This window comes from Ascidiella aspersa, chromosome 2 (genome assembly GCF_963924565.1).
Source record: "Ascidiella aspersa chromosome 2, kaAscAspe10.2, whole genome shotgun sequence".
Taxonomy (NCBI): domain Eukaryota; kingdom Metazoa; phylum Chordata; class Ascidiacea; order Phlebobranchia; family Ascidiidae; genus Ascidiella; species Ascidiella aspersa.
Genome location: NC_139448.1, coordinates 20330447 through 20347667, shown reverse-complemented (window position 1 = coordinate 20347667; position 17221 = coordinate 20330447). Strand labels below are relative to the sequence as shown.

The 17221-nt window shown below is 32.8% G+C and overlaps 1 protein-coding gene across 2 annotated transcripts in view; it reads left to right on the top strand.

Moving 5' to 3' along the window:
- LOC146164270 (molybdenum cofactor sulfurase-like) overlaps positions 1 to 17221 on the top strand; it is a 47719-nt gene that overhangs the window by 16608 nt on the left and 13890 nt on the right. For both annotated transcript variants that reach the window (XM_083381593.1, XM_083381592.1), the window contains exons 3-13: positions 611 to 728; positions 1180 to 1282; positions 4537 to 4644; positions 4798 to 4904; positions 7562 to 7699; positions 7914 to 8046; positions 8115 to 8237; positions 10286 to 10423; positions 15305 to 15440; positions 16052 to 16189; positions 16260 to 16433. In XM_083381593.1, coding sequence (XP_083237719.1) covers positions 611 to 728; positions 1180 to 1282; positions 4537 to 4644; positions 4798 to 4904; positions 7562 to 7699; positions 7914 to 8046; positions 8115 to 8237; positions 10286 to 10423; positions 15305 to 15440; positions 16052 to 16189; positions 16260 to 16433 — 1416 coding nt within the window. The remainder of the gene's footprint in view (positions 1 to 610; positions 729 to 1179; positions 1283 to 4536; positions 4645 to 4797; positions 4905 to 7561; positions 7700 to 7913; positions 8047 to 8114; positions 8238 to 10285; positions 10424 to 15304; positions 15441 to 16051; positions 16190 to 16259; positions 16434 to 17221) is intronic.

The following is a 17221-nucleotide window of genomic DNA, read 5'->3' as shown; positions in this document are numbered from 1 at the left end:
TTGCAAAACTGCCTTTTTAGGATGTTCTAGATGGGAAGCACTGCGACTGTAAAGAATCGTTAATTTAACAGCAATAGTATCAACCAGTGCCTTTGTGCACACGTTTAGGCATAATTAAAAATGTGATGCAATTTAAAAAAGGGTATTTTTGCATTATTTAGCCTTCTGACAAATATCTTACACTCTCCGTAACATTAGTTTTTGGTTACATGTCAGTTGCCATATTCATTTTTTTTTAATCATGGGCTATAACACAAAGCTAGCAAATTTACCCAGACATGTAACAACAGAATATGCACTAGTGATGAAGAGCCCACAGCATGATCGATTCTTTCATATTGTTTACCCACGCAAAATTCAGATAGACTTCCTAAATGATTGTGCGTATTACAGGTGTAATTAATTTACATAGCAGAATTGAAATCATAGATAATAGGCGATTTAACCTGGGAAATGCCAGGTATTTTATCTAGTATTAAATATAACAATTTTTTCTTTTGGCGTTATGTAAATTTTCCGAGTTTACCTAACTGGCTAGTTTTATAAAAGTACAGCTTAAAAATTATTAAATTTCTAAAATCTACATGGCTTGTTTTTACTTTTTGTGTAGGTCAGATGCACAATTTTGGCACACTTCAATGTTTCCATTAATGACTATGATGTTGTCTTCTGCTCTGGGGCAACAGAAGCCCTAAAAATTGTTGGAAATTGTTTTGTTTGGAAAAGAGGTAATTTTTCATACCAATATGTAAGAAAACACAATAAAAAAGTATTCATTGTTAAATCTTGGGGTACGAACAAGGGGGTAATACAACAGTTGTCTAACAGTCTCTATAATTACCACATGTATAGGTTATTCACCAATTTTTTTACCTTGGTGGACATGTACCTGTTAATCCATTAACATTTCGTTAATACCTATATTGATTAGGTCTAAGAGCCTTTCTGAAGGCACCCGGTATTTAGAACTAGGGTATCATAACTTGCAAGTGTAATCAACCGGAAAATGCAATTGTTTTCTGTATCTATAACACATTCCAGCATTATATATTTCTCTGAATTACTACATGCAATTTGGCCAAGCTTGTCACCTGCAAATATGCACTGTTGGTGACAACTACAGTTATATTTATATTTAACCACAGTTAAACTCAAAATTTAATAGGATATGTTTTGCAGGAAGTGTATATGTATATCTGAATGACAACCATACTTCAGTAGTTGGAATTCGTGAATTAGCAGAAGAGAAACTGGCTACTTCTTTTTGCCTTTCACCACCAAAGTAAGGTGTATTCTTTGTTTGTAAAGGACCCTAAGTAGCCTTTTATGTACATTTGTCTCTAGCACACCAGCAAGTTACCGTAAACAGAACCTTGTTAATATATTTAAATAAGTTTCATGGCCATTTACACTACAGCTGTGCTGAGCTGAGCTGGGCGTAAAAATCGCTCAAAAATCGTAACGTTTTTCTATAGCTCCACTGGGCTTGAGTTTAGCAAAGCGTGAAAATAGCTCCAAATCGTATTATTTTTCCAGCTGCAGAAAGCTTAAGTTTAGCAAAGCGTGAAAAGCACAAAACAATAGAATTCCAATGCAAATTACACTTTGTTCAGCTTAGTGCAGCTTTAGTGTAAACGGGCCTTGAAAGTGAGAAGTGACTGAGAGGGTTTCTTGACAACATGATTACATTTTTTGAGGGACCTACTAGTTCTAATTTTGTCCTCACCAAAACAGGAAACTCATTTTGCAAGAATTGTATTGCATAATTAAACATATGTATATACAAAAGTAGAATATTTGGTTACAAGGATTTAAATCCTGGGGGATTGAAATGCAATTATACTGTTTATTTTGTGTAACTTTAACCGCTATAACTTATTTCAAACTGCATAATTTTCCTGCATAAGGTTGTACATATAATACAGTACATAGGCGAGTTCAGGATTTGCATTGAGACAAAATTTGCATTAGGGTCTAAAAAAAAAATGTCTGCAAAGTTTTAGTTCCTGTTTTTCTACAAAATTAGGTCATTTTTTTACCAATGAATGTCTGTTTATTTCAGGGCATAAACACAGTTGTTAAGCAGCAAAGCATTCTTAAATGAAAAACTAAAATCACTTAAAAGCAATTAGCTCAAAAAAACAAGAATTGGCCCATATAACTGCAATCAGCACGCTTATCATACCCTGCCATGCTAATCTAATTATGGAAATAAAAAGGGGTAACTGATTGTGGGGAACACACAATATGACATGATTTAAAACACATCACATGATTTGAAATTTCTGTATAGTCATGCGCAGTGCAAACGTTTATGCATAAGTAAAATGTTATGCCATTTCAAAACATATGTTTGCATTATTTATACCTCTTAGGAAGATCATTACGCTATCAGTAACATTGCTTTTTGGGTATGCTGATTACCACAATAATCTTCCATAATCATGGGCTATAACATGAGGCTAGGAGTTTAACATGTTACAACATAATATGCAATAGTGATAAAGATCCCCCAGTATGATGGATTGTTTCATTTTGTTTAACCAGACAGAATTCAGGTATAGACTTTGTACATTATCAGGGTTATTTTAGGTGTAATTAATTTTAACCAGTTAGAATAACTGGTAAATATTCTATTTAACCTGGGCAACACCAGGTATTTCGTCTAGTTATAAATAATTCTCTCGCCAACTAAAAGTTAAATAAATAAAAACATGCTAATTTACAAAATCCTGGATTTGTTATTCTAGATTTGACACCTACTATTTGAAATCACCTTGGTATTGTACATTGGACATCCCTATTCACAACTAAATAATTAATGTTTTAAATACCTACTTCTCCAGACCTTGTTGACAGATAAGAAACCAACACTAAAACAGGCTGTGTTGACTAGGTTGTCAGGAAGTTACTAAAACATACCTAAATCGGCTAATATCAAGGAAATTGTTGATTATATCAAATATTTAGTATTTTATTGGATTTACCAAGAAAACCTGTTTATTGTGTTCAAAAGCTTGTCTTTTATTTTTCTGCATTATTTTTCTGCACCTTCTTTTGAAAAGAATCAGGCTCCATTAAGTTGATGCCTGTGGCTAAGGATGTTCAAAGTAGAATATCGAATCCTTGGAATCCAATCTGGATTCAAATCCAATTCTGCCGTTTATTTCGGGTAATTGGAACCGATATAATTTAATGTTTTACCGCCGATTGTTGCGCCTAATTGTACAAAAGCGTGTGGTATATTGGCCTGTCGCTGCGGCGACACATTTATAGTGCTTGCTTTAAATGTAACCTCGTAGTGCAGTGTCAGCGTTTTTTTCGGCGACCAATTACTTCGCGTCTCGCGATAACGTGCGTCTAATAATTAAGTGTCAATTAAGCGTTATTGGGTGAGCGACTAACGTGCAATTCAAGGTGCAGAGTTTGCAATCTCCCTAAATGCGTGAAGTTACTAAAGTAACATTACATTGTAAAGCGTGCTGGCCGTCCACAAAATGCGCTATAGGGTTACTTAAGGTCAACTTTAGACCAATATTCAGAGAGGTTATGCAGTTATGCACAGTGTAATTGTCAAGTATTCGTTATGTCAATAGTAACTTTATATTCTTTGCAGTACATTATTTGACTGCATAACAGATCATGTTAGTCAAAAAAGAAGCACTAAGACCCAACAATGCTTTAAAAACAGGACCGAATTGCTTAAGACTTTTGTGTGCAGTGTTCCATTGTACTCACTATAGGCAAAAATATTAGTTTTGGCAACAACCTGGACAGTTGAGTTTTTACAGTTTACATAACTGCTTCAAATGACAGTTGTTAGATTTTTTTTTATTATAATGTACACATGTTAGCAAATTGTTTGGGCGATTTATTGCTGTGATTGTGGGCCCTGTAGGGTAGTTTAAGATTAATCCCTTCCCCAAACAAAATTGAGGTTAAATAATTTAATAAAAATATACTAGGATTCGCTATTCTGGATTCGTTATTCTAGATTCGAAACCTATTATTCTAGAATACCTTGGTATTCTACTTTGAACATTCCTACCTGTGGCTCACTTCTGAGAACGTTCCTAGCTTATTTTAGAAAACACGAACCTGACTAAATTTATTCCCTGCGACATAAGTGATGATGATATGATAATAAGAACAATGTCCATATTTTCATTTATTGATTTTGTGCAAGTATTTAGTGGATATAATATTCTGCTTTGGCTTTACATGTTGAAAGACATTGTATACTTTGGACCCACTAATTACTTTAAATGTATCATGACTATTCAATCTATTACTTATTTTTTAAAAGCGCAAATTAAAAATCAGTGTATATTTGTGGAACTGATCTAGGGTCATGACTGTTATTATGAAGAAACAATATTCAGTTAAAAACTTAACAGTTTACTTTTTTAAAATGCTTTATCAGTACAGTTAAAAGAAAACACATGCCTAATATAGAAAAGGCTCTATTGTCAATTCAATACCAGCTAAAAACAAAAGCTATAACAACAAACAACAAGTTATTTATTTTTTGTTAAGAATTTCTACTACGCAAGGGCAGATGACAGCAGACTTGCTTTCAAACTACAAGATTCATCATGTTAAAAGTAATTTACCCAATGGAACTAACAATATGCATGAAAATGGGTTAGATTATGTTTTCATTCTTGCTATTTTTTACGATATTACAAATACATAATAAGTATTATTACGTAGTAAATTAAGAATTTTATTTTCCAAGCTAAATCAAATATATATAAAGGATATACTTTTCCAGGAAACATAAAGTTATTTTTATAGGACAGCATGTTTGTTTGCTTATCCTTTGCAAAGTAACTTTTCTGGGTACAGATACCCCATGTCATGGATTGAAGATGTTAAAAAAAATGGTATTATGCAACTTAAAGGTATTACAATAATACTATTTATTTGGTTTCCTTAATTTATTGTTTCAAGTATCACGGTTTAGATTTTGCAGTCACTCGCTTGGCAATGCAAGTGTAGTTTTACACCGGGTGAGTGCTGATTAACGCCATGAGTGCCCTATATTTGTAGTTATCGCACTAAAGTGATAGTCTTAAGTTCAGACTTTTTTTCTGTATCTATAACACCCCCCATTTTGTAAGTAATACTATTGTTTTTTGTTCGTTTTGGTCACAGTTTAACTCACTGTCCGAATCAGCATGTTTTCAATGTAATTGGGTCATGCGTCTTTAGCTAATGTGAAACCAAAATCAATTGCCATACCCTGTTTTTCGTCTCTTGTTTGGTCGACCGTAAAAGCAAGATAATTTTTCTCTTTTGCCTTTCGTTATTCGTTCAGGTTGACTGATTGGCAAGACTGTATTCAACAAATGACAACGCTAGGTCAATACTTTTCCGTTTTTAATTATCGCTATAACGTCAGGTAAGGCTAATGTTTCTCACTGTTTTAAGTTTTAACAGAAATTTGCAACTAACGCAGATTCTTTTAAAAGTCGTCTTTTTATGTAATGATAGTTACCGCAAAATTATTCTTAGTAAACATATCCTAAGGGCATGTGTTTAGTGTGTAATTGACACAACTTATTTTCTCTCAACAGCATCTTGCATTTTAGCTGACTTGGCATACAGCTCGGCAAATATGTTGCACTAATCATGGCATAATAACACCCAGGAAATTAATTATTAAAATAAGAAAAAAAATATCTTTGTTAGGAAAAACATAGGAAAAACGCTCTTTTAGTATAGCAGATGGCGAAAAGCAAGCTTGTAATTTAGCGTAGTCCTGAACATGGAGCTTAGGAAACTGTGCTGCTGGTAGTCTAAACATGATTCTACCAAAATCAATCACACATGTTCTACAGTCTTGATTTTCGCCTAATAAAGGTTTCGATACACGTGTTCACTTTGCAGTCTAAAGGTTTGCTTTTGCTGAACATTAACTGGCTGGCTGCCAGATTGGAAACTTTGGATATTGCGCGGGGGAGATGTTTTGCAGCTGAAAAAATGCGCGGAAATAAACCATCAGGCTACCGAAAGTTGTAAATTGCGAATTTATAATAAACTTACAGCGTTCATAGAATACTTGAATCACTGCGCAATTTTTGGTTGGTGTGCGGGCGCAGTGCGCAGGTAAATATTTAAAAAGTTGGATAGTATAGCATTTAATATGCAATATTACTCAAAATTGCCTAATTTGACGTCACTAAACACGTGACCGTTGTCCACTGATGCGTGACCAAATCGCCGAACTGTGCGTTTTTAGCGTTTCGCAAGTGATTCTTATATGATGCATTATATTATATACGTCTTATAAACTAGCGTTAAAAAATGTTATGCAACTTCAGTATGCGGCTGGCCAATTTTTTTTGTGCTTGTTAAGTTTCATACAGAAGTTTGCGCGGCTGAAGTTTTGCTCGTTTGCTCGAGTCAGATTTGCGCGGCTGAACAAATTTTCTACAAAATGCGCGGCTGTGACCGCGGCTGAAAGTGCTACTGCGTCGGGGCCGCGCAGGCCAAACTTTCCAACCTGGGCTGGCTGTGTCTTATTATTTTTTACGACGTCATTACAATCACTAATTGATTTTTTGGATATACCCTGATCGGATTACCAAAAATACCGGGTGATATTTTGCTTCAACCAATATATCGGTATCAGTAAATTTTGACCCATATCTTAGTCAATATTTTACTACAAAGTATGTTATGATTGTTCCGCAAAACTACCAAATTTTCAATTTTTTTGGCAAATACATGTTTGTTTACTGAAAAATTATTTGGATTTTGTTTTCAATTTATTTAAATATTGACCTGATTTAAGGTACATAAAAAATCTGTATCTCTATCAGATATCGATTGGCAAAAACAAAAAATAAATCAGTATAGGCCAGAAAAAGTAATCACCGTCAATCTCTGGTTTAGATGTGTAGGTGACATAACATAACATCATTTGATTATAAGTGCTTAATAGGGCTGACTAAAGTGGGTAAAAATAAAAAACCTCTGCCTTAAAACACATTTCTATGTCGAATCAGCAAACATGTTGTATGGCAAGATGCCGGTCTATAATTGTTCTTTATATTTGTTCATTTTAATTTTCTTTTTGACATATTAATCTGTGATTTGCTTGCAGTGTGGGGGCACCATCCCACAGGAATGACTGAAAATTTGCAATTTTTAGTGTATAGAATTATCACGGCTGCTCTTCAACTTAAACTATCACAAAAAAGTTAACCTAATTATACTTTAACCAGGTTGTTTGTACTTATCATCTATCGATAGCAAGGATTTATAAATTCTTCGAATTATTCTTGCTTAAATGATTTTTGGATTGAAATGTTAGTTAGGATTCACCTGATTTTATTTGTCTATTTAACTGTCAGATATAAGCATTTAAAACAAGGTAAGAACCAAAATAAAAAAGATTAAAATGACTAAGTAGGACTGAAACTTGCAAACTGGTTGCTATGTGAGTTTCAATTTCTAATATGTGTAGATGACATAAAAAAATATAGATTAATATAATAAAAAAAAATTCTTTAAATAGCAAACATTTTTTAGCTTTTTTGAATATTAATTACAGGAAAAAAACAGAGTTTTCATAAATGGCTTGTGCTTGTGGATGCTGCTGCATTTGTTTCTACATGTCCTCTTGATTTAAAACAACATAACGCTGACTTTGTATGTATATCATTTTACAAGATGTTTGGATTCCCAACAGGTAACATGATGACAAATGAGTTTTTTTTATCAAATAAAAATTTAGGTTTTTTAGTTAGAAATATAGGTTTTTTAGTAGAATGCAATATACAATACCTTCGCACAATACTATTTCTCAAACAAATAAAAAATCCACCTCACAGTATAGACTGTGTAGTAGCATCTGACTTAAATTATCCCAATGTGCATTAAACATGCAACAAGACTGTTTTAAGGTATCGGCGCCCTACTAGTTAAAAAATGTGCTGAACCATACTTGAATGGCAAAAAATACTTTGGTGGTGGAACAGCAAGTGGATATTTAGCAACAGATAATTACTACAAAAAAAGACCTATTCTTCATGAAAGGTTTTTCTTCATAAAAAGTGTTTTATTTTGTTTTGTGGGAAAAATAAAAGTGTCTGTTTTCATTTAAGGTTAGAAGATGGGACAGTTTCATTCTTAGATATAATCAATCTTAAATATGGATTTGACACCTTAAATCGCATTTGTGGCTCTGTTGCCAACATATGTGACCACACTTTTTCTTTAACACAAAGGTATGATAATTAGGTAAATAAACCATGTGTTTTTCGTTTATGAATTTATATTTTCCTTACAAACATAATAGTGTTAAATCTTATAACTTTCTATTATATTTTTGAAATTTTGTATTGTTATTATATAGTAAAAGTATTTCAAACTGGTGCAGAAATGCAGTGTTAGCATTTTAGTGTAATGTTATTTTATGATCAAATTGTTTTGTGCTAGTGTTTTTGTCCACGGAAACAATTATGTTGTGCACTTTTGTATGTGTGTTGCAACAATTTCTGTGTGTACGTATGATTGTATAATTTTTGCTTTGTTCTGAGTTTTGTGAGTTACTCTTTCTGCATCAATTTTATTTAAACCTAGCTTTATTAAAGCTTATGCACACCTCAAATTGATAAGCTATAAACGCCCTTAAGTTATATGAAAACTACATATTCACCATTCAGACTTGATAGTGAATTTAAAATAAATTTAGAACTCATCCAGACAAAGTAACACTTGCAAAGTATATTGGTCAATATTTGCAGATTTTCATCCTATCTAAATGTTTTCACCATGATTTAACCGCCTCTGTTTTATGGTGCATCTACATATTTCTTGTATGGCTCAGTTGTTTACCAGACTATCTATATGGACTTTTTACCATATGCAATACACTTGTTTCATTTGTTGCGGTACATGTATAACCATTTACACAATAATTAACATTCAATTTTTGGTGTTTAATATATAATTTGTCTCAGATAACAGCCAAATATTGCCTGAAAAGCCATTTGGGTAAGTGGATGCCAATCAGTACCTTGAGTGAATTGCACTAGCATTGGCTATAGTATTTTAAATAAATTAATTCATATGCTTATAAATTGTGTAGCTCCTATTAACTTTGTTTTGTCAAATTCTATTAATTTCCATTTGTAGTAACTAGCTTTTACATGGAATTGCAAAAATTAAGTAGTTTTCTTTGAATCATGCAAGGCTCTGGAAGGCTATTTCACTACCACACCCTAATGTTCCTGCTTGATCATTCTTTACTGTATTGCTTAACATTGGCCTTATTTTTTTAACCTATGTATTTTGTGCTCGACGGCACATTATGGGGTCTAATTATTTTATTCTTGTTTGTTTTATTAGAAATTTATCTTTTAGCTGCAAACTTTTTACTACATTGACAAATGTTGAATAAGAAATTTTGACAAATTTGTTCAGCAATTAGAAACTTCTATAACGATATCACCAACCACATAAATAAGGTTACAAGCTAGGTGTCTTGCAGGTAGTCAGTTATTATCTTATTAGGTAACCTTTATGTTTCACAACAGGTGATATAAAATTGACCATTTTTTTAATGTATATTTCTTTAAGGGTAATTCGTATTTAATAAACATTGACATAAATGACAACATGGTAATGCGAAAAAAGAACACATTGTATACCATTACAATGAAAAAAAAACATCAATGAACATATGCAAAGAACTTACTACCTTTGTAGCTCAAAACACTGGTTATTTGAAACTACACCTATCAGTTTGCTTTTTTAATACAAGGACCACCAGCATGTGTTATGTTGCTCAGGTGTTATATATATACACAGTGCAATGTTCAGGTGGATCAACATGTATTGGTCAAAGCAAGCATAATGTACAACTCTGTATGGATAATCACAACCCTTTGTTACATTCCACACAGGACACAAACATAGCCAGGCAGTTACACCTAAATCCTAGTCACATATAGTAGACTTCAAAAACCCCAAGATCCTTATGACAAGTGTATGTTGACGTTGACTATTAATAAAGGAAGCTATTAAAATACTACTAACAATCCATAAATCAATGCAGACCAAGTCTCTTTTTTTTAAAACCTTTTAAAAGTCACAAGGATGGGCCTTATGTGTAATCGGTGACCTACATTTTTTGCATGTAAATGGGCTTACTGGTTGAGAAATACTACATTATGCAATAATTTAACTGTGTATCACATTGTTTAATTGTTTACCAGTTTCACTTGATCATAGGTAATTTTATTTATTTTTTAAAGCATAAGTTGTATCTTAGACTCTACCACAGCTTGAGAAATCTTTCTCATTCGAATGGCAAACCTATGGTTGAACTATACATGCATGACCGGGAATGTGACTCTCCAATCACACAAGGACCTGCTATTGCATTTAACGTAAAGCGTAATGATGAAAGGTAATGTTTTTTTACAGAAAGCGCTAGAGGTAAATATTGTATTATACTGAATGTGTTAGTGTTATTCATACAAAAAGTATATTTGTGACTGTAGTTTTTCTTAGTACAGTGGTTTACAACCTGCAAAATTAAACATGTGATTTGCATTTTTATTGTGTCCAATGGAATCTAAAATTGTTTTTCTACCTAGCAGCCTAATCATAGTTTATTTAGTTTGGGAGTTCTAACAATCAATATTAAAAAAAATAAACTTTTGACAAACAGGTGGCATACAGTTAGTGCAACAAAACACTAGATCAGGGTTACTCAACTGTGACTATCTAACCCCTGGGGGGCTACAAGCATATGATAGTTTAAATACAATCCAGTAGGGATGTTCAGATTTAACTTTTTTTAAATGTATGTTTCCTGCTTGATTTCCTATTATGTGTCATATAAAAATCAGTTTCATAAGTTTTCCACGCAATCGGACCACATTTAGGGGATCTGTAGAGTGCAGACACTCGAAAGTTACCAGCTAAAATTTAATAAAATCTTTATATTAAACAATAGCAATAAAGCATCACTAATCTATTTTCCAGTTTTATTTAACCTAAAATGCATTCTTAAAGCCCCTAAAGCCCTACTCTACGCCATTTTTAGAGCTGTCATTTAATTTATCACATATATACAATAAAATATATTTTAACAAATTGTTTATTATGAAAAGCAAAGTATTTTAATCAACATTAGATAAAGAAGGAATATAACAAAAGTATAACAATGTCACAGTTGAATAAATGTTTTAAGGAAACGTCAATGAATAGCTTTTTCAATTTTAGCCAAGGTTTTTTTAAGAAAATCCGAGTATGATCGCCTGTGATCTTCAATGGTCTGCAGCAAGCTTGCACGTTTCTGAAGATTGTCAGTTAATATAGCAGCATAATCAGTGTTTAATTTTACTCTTTCTGTGGCATCATTCACAATTATATATCCTTGACAACTTCCAGAACTCTTTCTTTTACCCAGTCAATGAAAAAATTGTGTAAGGTTTTAAATTGCTTTGTTTGTTTTTTCTAGGTTTTTTATTGGTATTGAAATTTGTAAACACTATTTTCTGGGCCAGCCGTTTCTTTCCCGGAGATAATTTTCCAAACTGCACTAACCACCAGTTCATCAATGTGATAGCGGCATGCATTATAAACAATTTTTCTTCCATGCATTATAAACAAGTTTTCTTCCTACTTCTAATAATTTTGCAGCACCATTTTTCCATCCACTATTGCTTGCTGCAGTGTCAAACACCAATGATCGCACATGTTTAGTAAGTTTCCTTAGGATTATTATTTCAAAGGTGGCTTCTGCTTGACATCGGCGTATTGCACTTTGCAATTGTTGAACACTTAATAACTTTTCATTGGTGTAACCAGGTTGCCCAGAAGCAATTATTGCAAGAGCCTTGAACTTGTTTTCAAGGCAATCTTGAGTTAACTTCCCATCCCAATGAATTGCGACATGCTTTTGTGGATTTGCAGAAACTTTGTCCAAAATTATTTGTTATATTTTGAATTTGTTCGCAAACCTGAGCCTATGTGTTGTTGATCTAGATCTAGATAAAACAAAGTCATGTTGGTCGCCATAAAAGGCAATATCGTCGTTTTTTTTCTCAGCTAACAAAAACGACCAGATTGTATTAAAGCAATTGCATTTGGTGCAGCAATATCCCACAATATTATCAAAGATGGTTTTATATTTACTTCTCTTTTCACCTGGGTCATTTCTTGGCTAGCTTTCAGTGAAAACCAAAAATGCTAAGATTTTTTTATAATTGCATTGGTCTTTGTTATTGTTTTGATGCCTGCCATCTTCCAAAACACAATAACTACTTGATTTACATCTTGCGATATTTGTACTTTGTTTGATATTGAAGTAAAGCTTATTTTATTTATAGAAGGTAATGCATAACTTGTTGGAAGCGTTGGCAACTTACTTCAACTAGTAGATGGGTTGGAACAACCAACTGGAAAATAGCTAGCACCAGATCGAAGCCTTTTTTTAATAAGAACTTATTGTTTATTAATTGATAATTTCTAGAAAAATACACATAATTACATGTTACTAAAAATTGTAGACCAAACTTCGAATGCATAAAATGTTAAAATTCTAAACTGTTCTAGAAGCTAAGAACAGTCGACGTTGTAAAAAAATCTGAATTTAAACATTTTAAGATAACTCCACAGTACATATCGGAATTCTATAGTGACTTAACAATTATTTTTTTGTTATGACATCGCACAGTCACTACAACAGCCAGCAACAGTTTTGCCATCTAACAGCCTTTGTGTTTGTTCGTCAGAAGTGTGACCAAGTAGTTTAGTTATAATCGTATGGCCAACAACTGTTAGAGTAAAAGTTAATAGTAAAAAACATTGAACTAAGCGATAAAAGAATTACCAACGATGTTAAAAAATTATAACCACAAGGAAACTCTTTTCCATCTAAACAGATTATACCGGCTACCGAAAACTTGGTCATAAAGCATCTCTTGTTGACAATCGCAGAAAAAAAGAGTGATTAGGCCTGCCTAAAATGTTAACAAATTCTTCTACAAGATGTCAATGATATATTATTCTTGAAAATTCGTACTAAGAATGTCATCTTGCAAAATGATTAATTCATTAAAGAATGTTAAAAATGTCATGCCAACCCCTTGAAACTTTCATACAGACCCCAGCTTGGGTGCTGCAGTTATAGACGTTTTGTTAATTTAAATAAGATACCCCGTATTGACAACTGGGTAAATTATTTGCTGTTCTTGTGCTCATAGTATACTGTTTGTAAAGTTTTAGGACCCCTGTCAGTTTAAATAAAAGTGTACTGTCTATAGCAGCGGTCTGCAAATACTTTTAAGCGCGTCCCAAAATTACTAGTACCGAGGTCTCGCGACCCTAATTCTTCTCGAGATGTTTTTAATGCAATAGCTGTGCTGAAAAAACAAAGTAACTTATTTTGTTTTTATTTGTTAAGACAAAATCTGTGTTATGCGTTTTATTCATTTTTAAAGAGAAAGGGTTCTGTAACACAATTGAAAAGAAGCCTTGACTTTACTACTTGTGATGTCTCATTTGGATGACAAATATGATTTAGCAACCAATATGGGTTCCAGGGGTTGCAGCCTCACTATCTCCCCGCCATAACCCCTTAAACCAACTTTACTTAGTGCAATAGTTACTGGCAAGGTGTGTAATGATTTTTTGGCGCGACTCACTAAAAATGTCCGACGTCTCGCAATCGTTTTAGGAAACTCAACATTATAAGGCTTGACTCTAAGGATTTTTCAGGGGACAATATAAATTTTAAGACAGAGGTCGGCAACCTTTACCAAGTCACAGGCCAAACCAAACTCAGCAAGTTCTCGGCGGACCGTATTATATTTCTAAGTGTTTCTTTGGTTTAAATTGGCAAACCTTTAAATTTACCAGGAGGCATGAAGCATTTGCCACACACAAAATAAAATATAAACATATTTCTTATACTCTTTTTGCTCATGTTTATTATAAAAAAATAACATCAGCGAATTAATTTGGAAAAAATGAATTTTAGAGGGTTTCATGCTACGAAAAATTCCTACTTAGAGTTGTCATGCGCACGGCACCTTTGGTCTTAGAAGACTCCATCAAAACGCAAATATAATTCAAAGTCAAATTAGATACAAAAAATGGATTTTAGAGGGTTTCATGCTATGAAAAATTCCTACTTATAGTTGCAAAACGCAAATATAATTCAAGTCAAATTGGATATGCGCGAGGCGCGAAAATTTTGTGCATTTTTGTATAGCTAAAACAGTTAAAAATATTGCGCATGGCCTTGTGTACAGTTTGATAAGAGTTTTGATTAAGGAGGATGGCTGACGTTTGACCACACACAAAATATATTTTCCGCAAACATAAAGATTTTGCGTAAGTCGTCTTTTAACAGCTTGTTTATATTGTTAAAGTTCGTGAAAAAAATGCACAACCTGGTTAAGGTATGAAAAAATGCATAACCTGGTTAAGTTCCTGGTTTTGGATTTAAATTTGTGTATTTAAATTTTAAAAGAACAACATGCTCACGACGCTTTGGTTACAGAAACCAGATAAAAAGTTGTGAAAGAATGTTTTTAAAACACATACTAGAAAGCAAACCCAGATTGCGGTAGGCAGGTCAGTTTGGTGTGGTAATGGCCAAAATAGTGTTGGATTGCAAGCGCTCTTTCCCATCACCTGGATCGAACGAATGTCTCAAAACATTTTACTGGGCTTAATGTATATGTTTTGCGTGACATTTCTAGTCGCGCTCAAAGTAAGACGACTTTCTTGTATATAATTTAGTGTACTAATGGAAATATTTAAAAAACTTACCAAATAAAGGCAGCTATCAATAAGGCTTACGCTACCCAAACTGAATGGTCCCGTAACCCAAATTGGGGTCGCGACCCCCTATTTGCGGACCCCTGGTCTATAGGATAAAAACAAAAAAAGATGGGTTGTTTTAATGTATTTTTTTGGGTGGTCAACTTAAAAGAATCACACAAAATGCATGAAATTCTACACATTCGTTTGGGTACCCCGGTATGCAACATGTTGAGTTATATGTAAGTTATACTGTGTTACTTTGACTCAGATGCTACTCTGGAAAAACGATTTCCATATATTGCCTCCATTATGGACAACACAAAACTATGCCATATGATTTTTTCTACTGCAAGCACATAAACCTAAAATACTTTATACTAATTATAAATGAATTTGTGTATACAAGTTAAATTTTCATGCAATAAATAGTTTTGCTGTAAAATATTACTTATTTTAGTTGTTTAGTTTTAACACTTTCTCACATGTGAGTCTAATGTTCAAATTTTAGTTATGTTGGATTCAACCATGTAGTTCACCTTGCTGCATCTCGCAACATTCATTTACGATCTGGTTGCTTTTGTAATGTTGGAGCTTGCAGCTGGCATCTGAACCTTGAATCAGAACACCTCAAACAAGTATATGAGGTACACCAAAAATATCAAACCAAATATCTACAAATTTGTTGTATGTATCGCTTATGAACCTACTGAATCTAACCCTGAAGTATTTGTTATTTATTGCAATATACTGATTTGTGTTAAATGAGATATAATTTTTCAAAAAACTTATTGGTATTGGTAGTAGGATTTTTTCTTTTGTCCAGTGTTGCCAAGTTATTCTTAAAATATGCTATTGCCACATGTTTTCTGTCCAAAAAAGAATACAGGTTTAATAAGCATTGTGAAAAACTTTATATGGCAATCAAGAGCTGTGTTGTCAGATTGGAAAATAATATAAAGGGGAGATTATAAGTTCCACCCTTAAGTGTAAAGGTTTTCTTTGTCAAAATGCCAGTGTGCCACTATCTTCTGTGGGATGAGTTATGTTTTAGAGGTGGCAAACATAATTATTATAAATTAGTTTTGACCAATATATACAACCGCACCCTTATCAGGTTGTCTACATGTTGTTTTCCCCTTAATCACATGGACAGAACAGCAAAGCAATTAAATAATATACATATATATATATATATATATATATATATATATTCAAACAGGGACATTCAATTAAATTGTTTTTTTACATTTTGTAGAGTGGTCACTCATGTGGTGATTCACTTGATTTGCTTAATGGAAGGCCTGTTGGTGCACTGCGTGTTTCTCTTGGTTACATGTCAACAGTTCACGATGTCGATGCCTTTATAGGATTTTTGCAGAATTGCTTTTTTCAGGTTGGCATTTATAATAACTCGCGTTTTTTTTTATGGTCCTAAGTGTTTACATCTTCAAAACGTTTGGTAGAATGAAGACAAGAGTTCTTCTGTGGCCTCAACATGTATGTTAAACACTGAAAATGATGTCTATTATGATGCTATGTCAAATTTACAACCTGCACCTTCTGGAAACCATGATACAGTGGACATAAAGTTGGATAAGATCATACTTTATCCTGTCAAGTCATGTAGAGGGGTTGAGGTATGAATTTAAAAAAATCCTGTTTGTTTGTGCTTTATTTCTAAAAATACTAGAGTGATTTCATATCAAATCACCCAATTTTAATCACATTTCTGACCTCACCCTTGTTAAATTTAATGAAATTCACACTGCAGCTTAGAAATGACAAAATAATCATAAGTTTCAAATTTTATAAAAATTGGTCAAGTACTTTCTGAGATATCGCACTTTAAAATTGGCGTGATTTTGTCACTAGATGGCTATATTTTGTATATTTGTATTTTTGATATTTTGTATTTTTGCCAATATCTCAGTCATTTCTGGATAGATTTTTGCAATGTTGGGCTAATTTTTAAGATTGTAACAAGGCCTAATTGATTATTGCTGTAACTTGGGGAGTTAATTTAAAAATCTGTAATTACAACTAAATAAACAAATTTTTTGTTGTTATATTTTAAGGGTCCATAAGGCAAAACACCAACCTTAAAAAAAAATATTTTCGCACAAAATGTGGACTATATTTTAATGATGCATAAAACACAAAAACTGAAGAGGAGAAATTATGGAGTAAAATTTAAGAGCTTTTTTATTTTTGTAATATTATTTGGTTTGATAGCAATACACTACTATGTTGCTCCAATGTACTATATGATGCGATGACAAATTCTTATTTATTTCTGCCACAATATGTACAAATACAATAAAAAAAGGCAAATATGGCACTTGTATTTACAATAAGATAAACAAAATTATATCCTTAACTTTTGAGGGTTCATACCGTATAAAACACATCTTAAAAAATTGGCAAA